This window comes from Alligator sinensis, unplaced genomic scaffold (genome assembly GCF_000455745.1).
Source record: "Alligator sinensis unplaced genomic scaffold, ASM45574v1 scaffold860_1, whole genome shotgun sequence".
In the NCBI taxonomy this organism is placed as follows: domain Eukaryota; kingdom Metazoa; phylum Chordata; order Crocodylia; family Alligatoridae; genus Alligator; species Alligator sinensis.
The window spans coordinates 1664924-1676388 of NW_005841923.1; the positions used below are offsets into that span (position 1 = coordinate 1664924).

An 11465-nucleotide genomic window follows, 5' to 3' on the forward strand; every position below is an offset into this window, starting at 1 on the left:
TCCTGCCTATGCAGGGGGTCGGACTCGATGATCTATTGAGGTCCCTTCCGACCCCAACATCTATGAATCTACTCAGAACTCTCTGGACAGCACAAAATAATCCTATCGGTTTCATGCTTCTGGTGCTGGGAAACTTCAATAAGAGTGGCAGCCAGTGAATGTTATCATCTACACATTTCATTTAGAATGCAATCAAATAGCAAGATAAGAAAATATTTGTTGTAAAGTTTTATGATACACTATAGTTTGAGATAATTAGGGATGAAGGCCAAACATTTTATTTATTATATATAATAAATAAATAAATAAATAAATAAATAATGTTTGGCCTTCATCCCTAATTATCTCAAACTATAGCGTGCGTGTGCGTAAAATAGCAGCAAAACATTTAAACAAAGTTTATACCTGAAAAGACTGGCTAACAGAATAACAGTATTCAGTATAGCTCTGCTACCTCTGACATTTACAAACATACAGCTGCGCTCAAATAATGTCATTCCAATTCAAAATTCATTGCAAACTCAAGCAATGCACTGCTGACTGGCTAATAAAAAAAGGATACTCTGTACTACATCTGGTCAGAGCAACTGAATAAAACTCAAAGTTTTGGGTTTTATTTAAATAGCTGAGATAAACATTTTCTTTAAGTTGTAAAAACTGAAATCTATATCATGTTCCAAAAGTCTACATTTCAGTTACAACCTTAAGGATGGAGGTAGTTTAGTGCCTAGGTAATTGCAACTAACTGAGTCTACAGGAGTGATTCTGAAGCAGGCAGCAGTGGTACCCCAGGGGGCTTTCAAATTTCAAAAACCAATTCACACAAAGGGGTGCTTCTAGTCTAAAGAGGTTGAGAACCACTGCTCCAGTGACAGGGGGCTACATAAGTACCTACACCCAGCACAGAGTTAAGAGAAGCATAAGCTTATAGGCCACAGGTTACTTCTTCAAATTGCCTATGAAAGCTCATGCATCTTTCCCCCAGTTAGTCTCCAAGGGCATCTCTAAAGATAGGGGTGATGAGTTAATTAGAACAGCTCTTGGGAACCACTCTAATTGAAGTATCCACAGCGCCTCATGTACTCAGTATCCCACATTTCAAAATAGCAGCAGGGGCACGATAACTAAAGCTCACTTGACAAGCTTTAGTTAAAGTGCCCCCACCGCCATTTTGAAGCACAGGGATGCTGAATACACAAGACACAGAAACAGCTAGAGCACGCTAATTAGCACACTCCAGCACACTGTATTAATAAGTCTGCTCTGCTGCATGGTAATTAGCCTACATCAGAACAGGCATCAGGCACTTGTTTAGGTGCCCTATGGTGCTACCCTGACTGCCCAGCAGCTAACCATCTCCTGGCTCATGGAACATACCTACAGACCTAAAAGTATGTAAAAGCACTTTTCTCCATTTATACTTTAGCCATAGATTTATATGCATGTTATCCAAAGAGAGAAGAAACAGCAATTGTCTCTCCTATTTCAACAAAAATAGATATTAAATTTATTTTGTATCCACAATTAGCAAATCAAAACCAATCCTGCAAGCTTAATTTTATCCTAAAATATTCCTTGACTTGAAATGCTGAGAGTTGAAAAGCCACAGGCCAATTCCAATTAGAGAAGTCAAAGGAACTATATTTGATCTGCACACAAGGCTGAGAAGTGATAACTACTACCTTATAGCTTTCCAGTTAAAAGACACATGCCAATTTGTGCATGCTATAGATAACAACTGTATGGAACAGAAGGGGAATCCGTACTGCACTTTTCATTTTGTGCATTATTGTGTAAATTTAAAGAGCACTAGGAAAATGTTTGCATGCACAGGCAATTCAATACTTATGTGACTCATAAGAAACTTTCTTGCAAGAGTCTGCAGTATCAGAAACCAAAGCTTTAAGCATACTAACTGAAGAAACATTCAAGTGCTCAAAGAAAAACTACTCAGACAACTGAGAAGTTGCTATACAAAGCCTGTTGACAATCCCAACTAGATTTTCTGCAGCACAGAGAAATGGAGTTGCTGGTCCAGGTCAAACAACAGTATAGCTACAGCTGTGGTTCTGTCAAATACAAAGGCTTCTGTACTTTTTCTGCAAGCTTTTGGGCGTACACACCCTTCCTCAGCTTCCACCTTCAGCTTCCTCTGTGCAAAAATGAAATTTATTTTCTACCTATGAGGACTTTTTACCATCTTTAATTTTTGAGCCTGAGGAAGGGTGTGCGCGCTCAAAAGCTTGCAGAAAAAGGTGGCGGTTTTTTTTGCAGTTTCTTAGCTGGTCTAATAAAAGGTATCATCTCTGAACCAAGAGTTCTAGAGTTTTGCATTTCTTTTAGTCTCAGACCAACACTGCTACCAAATACATCCCTGCAGGCTTCTGTACCACTCTTTAGTTGCAACTGGCAAAAGCAGCTGAAGGAAAAACCACTTGAAGTGTATTCTGAGTGACACTATATGGAAAGAGAATGTAATAGTGACATAAAACACGCTACCACAGTGTGATTTTTGGGGAGCTAGTCATGTGTTTACCTTCTGCATTTGTGCGTCTCCAGCATGTTACTTTTCATGTAATCCTTCTCCACTTCAAAAGCAGCCATTTTCTGGCCATAACCACTTTGACAACTGATTATAGCATTCAGTTAATGCTTTTCCAGCTGAGCAAGACCCTGTCAAACTATACAGACTTGATGTCTCTCTCAAATTTAAGTAACTGAGTAGGAAATGTAGAATCTGGATCTCTAAGCATTATAATAATGTAATTAATTTGTGTTTCTCACTTCTTCCTGAAGGCCAACTCCCTCCCCCTCGCCATTATCACCGACACAGGAAAGAAAAGTAAAGAGGTCCACTCAAGTGACTGCTGGGCTGTTGTTCCTGCAGCAGGACAAGTTCAGAACACAAAGGAACACAGCAGATGAGTTAGGCCCATGGAACTGGTGGTCCCTAACTAATATTTAAAAAACACCCAGAAACCCAGCAGTAATACCCACATTCACCCCCCCCTCCAAGCTTTCAGAGTAAAATGGCTCCCATACAACCTCAATCTCCAACTCCTCTCATTCAGCAGTCTTACATGCATCTTTCACCCTTTCCTAATGCTAATAGGAAAAGCCCTGTGGCCCCCTCAGGCCAACTTTCAGCAATCTGGTCATTTTCACCATGTAGATGAGACTCCAGACATACACAGTCCACGCAGGCTAATTATGAAACACTCAACCTAGAAGTCGCATCAGAAACCCAAACACAACACAAAATTTCCTCAGTTCAATGACAATATTATTTAGGAGTGATGAAGTGAGGTAGCTGTCACAGTCCAGGAGAAAAATGAGGGGCAAGATTTTGTGGGTAAAATCTTTTCTTGGACCAAATGCATGGCTGGGATAGATTTGGATAAGCTTTTAGATATCATAATACCCTTAGAATCATAGAAAGTTAGGGTTGGAAGGAACCTGAGGAGGTCATCTAGTCCAACCTCCTGCTCAAAGCAGGAGCCCCAACCAGACCATCCTAGCCAAAGCTTTGTCTAAGAACCTCCACACATTAACCTAGTGCTATTTAAATACGGAGAGTTCACAACCTCTCTGGGTAACCTATTCCAGTGTTTTACTACCCAACTAGTGAGAAAGATTTTCCTAATATCTAACCTAACCTACCCTTGCTGCAATTTGAGACCATTACTCCCCGTTCTGTCATCAGCCACCACTGAGAACAGTCTAGTTTAGTGGTTTCCAGTCTGTGGTATGGGTACCAGCAGTGGTACACAAAACACCTGTCAGTGGTACACGTTAACAGATTTATTATAATTACTTTATATTCCAAAAATTTGCTGGTGGTACTTAAGGTTGTATCATTTTAAATGGGTGGTGTGCAATCTGTCAGTTCAGGAACCGCTGGTTCCATCCACTTTCAAACCTCCCTTCATGTAGCTGAAGACTGCTATTAAACACTCTCTCGGTCTTCTCTTATTTGAACTAAATAAGCTCAGTTCCATCAGCTGTTCCTCACAAGTCATGTACCCCAGCCCCTGAACCATTTTTGCTGCCCTCTGCTGGACTCTCTCCAGTATGTCCACATCCTTTCTGTAGTAGGGGGCCCAAAACTGGACACAGTACTCCAGATGTGCCCTCACCAGTGCTATATAGAATCACTTCTCTTGATCTGCTGGCAACACTCCTACTGATGCAGCCCTATGTGCCATTAGCTTTCTTTCCAACAAGGGCACACTGTTAATTCATATCCAGCTTATTGTCCACTATCTCTTTGCCGACGGCGCCCCCCCCCGCCCAGTCACCCCCCAGCCTGTACTGGTGCGTGGGACTGTTCCAGCCTCAGTGCAGGACTTTGCACTTGACCTTGTTGAACCTCATGAGATTTCTTTTGGTTCAATACTTCAATTTGTCTAAGTTACTCTGAATCCTAGCCCTACCCTCCAGTGTATTTATTACTCCCCCAGCTTGGTGTCATCTACAAACTTGCTGAGGATGCACTCTAATTCATCTTCCAAGTCATTGATGAAGACATTGAACAAAACTGGCCCCAGGACTGACCCCTGGGGCACTCTACTTGAGACTGGCTGCCAACTAAGCACTGAGCCATCGATTACTACCCTCCGAGCCCAATGCTCCAGCCAGTTTTCTATCCACCTTACAGTCCATTCATCCAGCCTATACTTCCTTAGCTTGCCAGTGAGAACATTGTGGGAGATGGTATTGAAAGTCTTGCTAAAAATCAAGGTATACCACATACACTGGTCTCCCCACATCCAGAACCAGTCATCTCATCATAGAAGGCAATCAGGTTGATCAGGCATGGACTTGCCCTTGGTGAATCCATGCTGACTGTTCCTAATCACCCTTGCTGCTGACATACTTGTAGAAACCCTGCTTGTTACCCTTCACATCCCTTGCTAGCTGCAACTCCAGTTGCGCTTTGGCCTTTCTGACTGCATCCCTGTACAATGCTTTTATACTCCTCCCTCGTTATTTGTCCAAATTTCCACTTCTTATAAGCTTCCTTTTTATGATTTAGTTTACTGAAGAGTTCCCTAATAAGCCAAGCTGGTGTTCTGCCATACTTGCTAGTCTTCCTGCACATCTGGATGGCTTGTTCCTGTACAGTCAGTAAGGCTTCTTTAAAAGTACAGTCAGCTCCTAGACTCCTCTCCTCCTCAAACTGGCTTCCCAGGGGATCCTGCCCATGAGTTCCCTGAGCGAGGCAAAGTCTGCTTTTCTGAAGTCCACAGTCCTTATTCTGCTGGTCTCTTTCCTTCCTTTCCTCAGGATCCTCATCTCAATCATTTCGTGGTCACTGCTGCCCAAGTTGCTATCCACTACTACATTCCACACCAATGCTTCCTTGTTTGTGAGCAGCAAGTCAAAAAGAACATGGCCGCTAGTTGGCCGCTCCAGCACTTGCACCAGAAAGCTGTCCCCAGCACTCTCCAAAAACTTCCTGGATTGCCTGCACACTGCTATATTGCCCTCCCAGCAGATGTCAGGGTGATTCAAGTCCCCCATGAGAACCTGGGCTTGTGATCAAGAAAACTTCTGCTAACTGTTTGAGGAAAACCTCATCTACCAGTTTCTCCTGGTTTGGTGGTCCATAGCAGACACCCACTACAACAGCACTCTTGTTGTACTCCTCTCTAAGCTTAACCCAGATACCTTCAACAGTCCTATCTCCAGTTTCACACTGGAGCTCTGAGCAACCATACAGCTCTTTTACACGAAGTGCAACTCCTCTTCCTCTTCTCTCTGCCTGTCCTTCCTGAACAGTTTGTACCCATCCATGACAGTACTCCAGTCATGCAAGCTATCCCACCAGGTTTCTGTTATTCCAATCATGTCATAGCTCCATGACTGTGCAAGGACTTCCAATTATTTCTTGTTTCCCAGGCTCCATGATTTCATGTACAGGCACCTGAGGTAGCTAGTCTATTGCCCTGGTTTCTCACAAAGTATGAAAATCCCACCCCTGCTGCCACCTCTGACTTGCTCTTTCTCCTGGTCTCCCACTTATCTCAGGGCTTTGGTCTCCATCCCCCACTGAACCTAGTTTAAAGCCCTCCTCACTAGATTAGCAAGCCTGTCTGCAGAGATCCTCCTCCCTCACTTCATCAGGTGGATCCCATCTCTTCCCAGCAATCTTTCGTCTTGGAACAACATCCCATGGCTGAAGAAACCAAAGCCCCGCTGGTGACACTATCTGTGCAGCCAGGTATTGATCTGCAGTATGCACCGGTTCCTGCCCAGGTCCTTTTCCTTCACCAGAAGGATCAAAGAGAATATGACCTGAGCCCCACACCTTCCCATGGGTCCTTGGGCAGACTACTGTCCAAAGGTACTGTGATACCCAAAAGCTTGTCTAAATCCATCCCAACCATGCAGCTGGTCCAATAAGACATATTACCCACAAAAACTCCTGCCTCTAGCACTAGCGAGTGAATTCTTGTAACTTGGAAACATTATTTTTTCAGTATTGTATATCAGGCTCTCCCTGAACAAAGATGAAAGGTTGTGTGCCTTTTTTTTTTTTTTTTTTTTTTTAAGCTATTTGCAAATATAATATAAGTACTATCTGGAGTCCCCTGCGGTTCAGTAGTAGAATCCTTGTCTACCACAGAGGAGACCTAGGCTGATTCCCAAACACTCATACAACTACAGCCATGGACGCACCAAACACCTGAACTCAGTCTGGTCTTTGGATTCTGTCTCAGTGGCCTGAAGGGAGGATGGAAGATCTGGGCAGCCTTATAGTCTCATAGTGCTTAGGGTCAGAAGGGACCTAAACAAATCATCAGGTCTGACCCCCTGCTCTGGGCAGGAACGAGTGCCAGGATCATAACACCCCAGCCAAATATCTGTCCAGTCTCCTCTTGAAGACCCCCAAGGTAGGAGACAGCCTTCACTCCAAAAAAAAAAACAAAAAAAACCACACAACAACAAAAAAAAATCCTGCCCAGGCATGTGCATCCAAGGCCTGGGTGCCCCTCATGCATACACCATGATGTAGGAGGATTGACAGTTGCCACCGTAAGTAATATTTACAGCTTCTTAACTGAAGATGCAAATATACCAGTTTTAATGGCTACCAAGCACAAACAAAATTTAGCACTCTTCAGACTGCAAATGGTCACTGTCTTGAGGGGTCAGTCTTATGACGCACTCTTAAGCTTCCGCCTTGCTCTATTTGTTTTGATGAAGATGTTGCCTTTGAACATGCGCTTCCAAACAGCTCTGTGCCGTTTTTAGTCAGGTCTTTGGAAAAGTCTGCACGTGATCCTCATGCAAAAAATGTTTTATGCAAACCAGAATTCTACAGTTTCCCCATTTACCTACCATGTTTCTTCTATTAAATTTACACACTTACATGTTACTATTGGATTGAATAGCAAACTGAAAATCATTTTTTCTAGATTTTGAAGTAGTAAGAGTTAAAAAAAAAAAAAATTATACAGCTGACAACAATTTAGGCTTAAGATGTTCAGCAAGTATAACACTGTGGCAAAAGGAAACTAAAATTTTAACTACTTCTTCCCAGTATTTGGAGCTTTTCTGGACAAGGATAAAACATAAATATTGTTCTAGGAAAGATCAATTAAATACAGACACAAATGCTTTCCAACAGGTGAAATGTTATGAGTTTTACACTTGCACTACTCAAGTAGTTGCATTTTACTACCATCCTATTAATGTTAATTTTAACCTCCTTGATCACTTCAGTTCACTATCATGTTTTTTCTACCGCATGCCAGTAAATAATGTATCCTGTGCTAGAAAGTACCAGAAGAGCTTCAATTTTAAACTGCAGAAAAAAGGGATGGCAAGAGAGGATTACATGATTACAGACACCATTCCACACAGGGAAACAGAATATATGATGTGCTAGCTTATTTTGAGATTACTAGAACAAAACAATGGATGGTATGTGAAATGAAGATATTTACTATGAGTTTCCTTTAACAATTGTGACTTTCTACTCAATCCTTTAGCTATACATAGGCAACTGAGCATTCAAAATGGACAAAAACTGATACAGTGAGTTTCTTTTCATATAGATGAAGTGTTGTTTTTGAATTTTTTGAAAAACAGGAACCTTTAATTCAATTAAGTTTCCTAAATAACTTTACTATTATTTTCAGTTGGAAGGCTGTCCCCTGTGTACATCCCCCCACCCCATAGTGGTCTGTATAAAATCCAGCATATTTTCATGTAGTTTAATAGCTCACATTAAGGGCTCAAGATTCTCCATGACCTTACAGATCATCATGCATGGTGTATCTACAAATCTTTGCTCCTTGAAATGTTAGGGTTGCCACCCTTCTACATTTGAAACAGAAAAATAGCATGAGAAAAAATTAAAAGAGATACAAGGAACCTCAAATAACTATGGTTAACTATATCAAGGAGAGTTTATTCAAATTAGTGTACAGAGATCGTAAATAACCACTTAAAATTTATTTAACCATAGTTTTTTCAGAAGATCACTTTAATCCAGTTATAGTGCACTCATTGCACTCCAGCAAATATGCCATTGTATTTTAATAGAAAAGAAAGCCAAGCTATATTGAAAAGTGATCATCCCAAATTGTTAGATTAATTTTTTAAAACCAATTACTCTGAGGTAAGTTAGTTGAAGTGGTGAATGGTTATAAAGTAAATTAAATCTATAACTCATTTGCTGCTTGGTATGTTTAGACCGCTGACTTTAAGTAAGTTTATTACCTGTGCACATAAAATCCTAATCGAACTTCAAGAAATGTATAATTGACTACTGTCATTTCATGCTTTTAATATTTTATTAGCAGCAAGAAACAGCATTTTTCAGGACAGGTAAGAACGTTGGCAAACAAAGAACTCCCAGCTGGTATAGAAAATAGGCATGTTCACAGCCTATAAAAACAGAGACTATATGGCTACACTGGCAATACAAAATACCCCAATTTAGGTCCAACCGTAAAACCTAGCTCTCACAAGAGACAAAAGGATTATCCAATTAGCCATAAACGCCACAAATTTAGCATATGAAATACTGGATTTCAGAAACTGTTTGCCAATTAAAACAGTTAAGTGCATTCTAAATTTACAACTTAAAGGTGGCAAAAGAAGAACATACAAAGCAAAAGCTATTGATGGATTTGAAGGCAAAATTGAAATCTGCACAGGGAAGAAAAGTAAAACTTGAAGATCACAAGTTCTGCGAGCATTGTAGTTGCACTATAAACTTCCCACTATGTAGGAAGTATTTACTAAGACTTTAGGCATATTTCAAAGGCATCCATACTGAAGCAGCAGTGGTGCTGTTAGGCAGTTCTTAGCTTGTTTTTAAAGTGGTCATGTTCAAAACTATTTGTAGGTGGCTATTAAAAATGAATGCAGATTACACGCTTAAAAAGCATCACAACAAATAATTTAGCTCTGTTAGTTTTCTTTCAATTAGCCATTCTCACTAAAATATTGAAGAAAACAGACAACTGAATTATTTAAAACTTCAGAAATGCAGATGCCAGCACTTCAGCTATATGGATGCTAAACATTTTCCCTAAAGAGATTACAGCCAACAAGCTGGAAAATGTAAACAAGACTTTATCTTCCTGAGTTGTTAAAAGACAATAAATTTAAAAGGAAATATTTTATAATTTCTCCCACAAAATGTTTCCACTTCTAAAAATGAATAGGTCAACAAAAGCAAAAAAAAAAAAAAAAAAAATCCTGAAATATTAGACCAATTAAGAAACTTGGTGACCTATCTATAAGCAGAGCTTATACACTTCTGAAACATTACCAGAAAATGTAATAAAGATATGTTAAAAGTCTAATTATTATTTATCCAAATTAATAATCTATTTTAAAAAGAAAGTTTCATGAAACTGGCAAAACATTAAATTTAGAGAATTAATTACATTTAAGAAGGAAATTAAACTTTTCAGACATCTCATATCCACAGAATATTGGTATCTCCATTTCCATCAATCATTAAGTCACTCTCTCCACATGTTGAGTTACTGAGATGTGCAACAAAATCCATGTAATTAAATCTCAAAGATACACCATGCAGGCCTACAGGAAAATAGTATCTGAGATGAGACAAAATGCACACAGCTACTGACCATGTGCAATATGGTGTATTAAGGCCTGAAACATTCATTAATTTGAAGTTTGCCTTAGAATGTGACGGAAGCTAAAACATGAAAGTTATGCTTTGATTCAGGAAAAAAAAAAAAAAGTGTTGCCACAGTGGGTGCATCCACACATGCCAGCATGTCCACTTGCAGCAGCTCAAATGGAAGTGGTGCAAATTTTAGCTGGGGCTTTTTACCTCAGTGCACGTGCCCGGACATGAACTTTTGTGTGGGGTAAATTGTGCCACTTGGGACAAAATAACCCTGCCTGGCTCCTCCCAGATCTACAGCCAGGGGGAGCTAGAGCCTGGGGCCAGCCCCTACCCTGGCCCCAGCAGTACAAAAAGCTGCCCTGGCAAGTAGCTCAGGGCTACTCGCTCTCAGGAGCTTCTGGGGCCCAGCCAGTTGGTACCTGGGGACACTACCCCTTGTGCCAGCTGGACTGCTGAAGCAGCCCTGAGAGTTACCTGTACCCTTTACCCACTGCAGCAGTCTGGCAGTGGGGGCTGCTACCTGGTTGCGACCTGCTGCGTACCTGCCAGACCCAGATGGGGACTGCACAGCCAGTAGAGGCATCTGCCCCTCTGGGCCAGCTGCCAGTGGGCTGTGGCTGCAGAGTTGGCTTTTGTGTGGCACTACTGCCACATGTGCCCCCTGCCTGGCCATCTGGGCAGCTTATCACCCAGATGTTCACAGTGTGGTGTCCTGCTTTGAACTGTCAAAGCATGTCCTCCTGATCACAACTGGCCAGGAGGCCAGCCACCTCTAGCTGGTTCCAAAGTGTCAGCTCTGAGCAGGGTCCTCTGCCACTTGCCTCCCTAGCAGGAATTTTGGTGTTCCCTATTTGAAAACTGAAAAATCCCCAGTAAAAAAATCCCAAAGCCACTCTGTAAAATACCCCGAAATCCATGTTACTCCACAATTCAAACAAAAAACCATGAGAGAGAGAGAGAGAGAGAGAGATCACGTGGACAATGCTTTATTGATCTCTCTACAGTGTTAAAGCAATTTGGAAGCCTACCAGTGTTACTATCATCATCATAAAATGAATTCTAAAAACCTATATGTTTTGCTGTTTACCTTTGGTTTTCTTACCATACAGCAGTTAGAGCTCCCTGTGACCCCTTCACTAACCAGGATGTGGGGACAGCCGCACCTGCAGCCACAGCTCCTGGCAGCAGGGGATGCAAGGTGTGTGCTGGGGGGATGTGGGTAGGTGTGGGTAGACTGTGGGGGGACTGCTCAGGGGGGGTGGGTCCCCCTACTTACCAGCAGGAGCCTGGGTCCAGCTCCCTGCGGCTGGCACTGGAGGGACGGCCCCACAGCGCCAAGCCCTGG

At 41.7% G+C, this 11465-nt stretch overlaps 1 protein-coding gene across 4 annotated transcripts in view; it reads right to left on the minus strand.

Annotated features, from left to right (window-relative positions):
- Positions 1-11465, minus strand: part of YTHDF3 (YTH N6-methyladenosine RNA binding protein 3) — a 40427-nt gene that overhangs the window by 15952 nt on the left and 13010 nt on the right. For 2 of the 4 annotated variants that reach the window (XM_025198494.1, XM_025198496.1), the window contains one exon: positions 2785-2881. The exons of the other annotated variants lie outside the window; for them this stretch is intronic. In XM_025198494.1, coding sequence (XP_025054279.1) covers positions 2822-2881 — 60 coding nt within the window. In that variant the 3' untranslated portion in view covers positions 2785-2821. The remainder of the gene's footprint in view (positions 1-2784; positions 2882-11465) is intronic. 4 annotated transcript variants of the gene reach the window in all.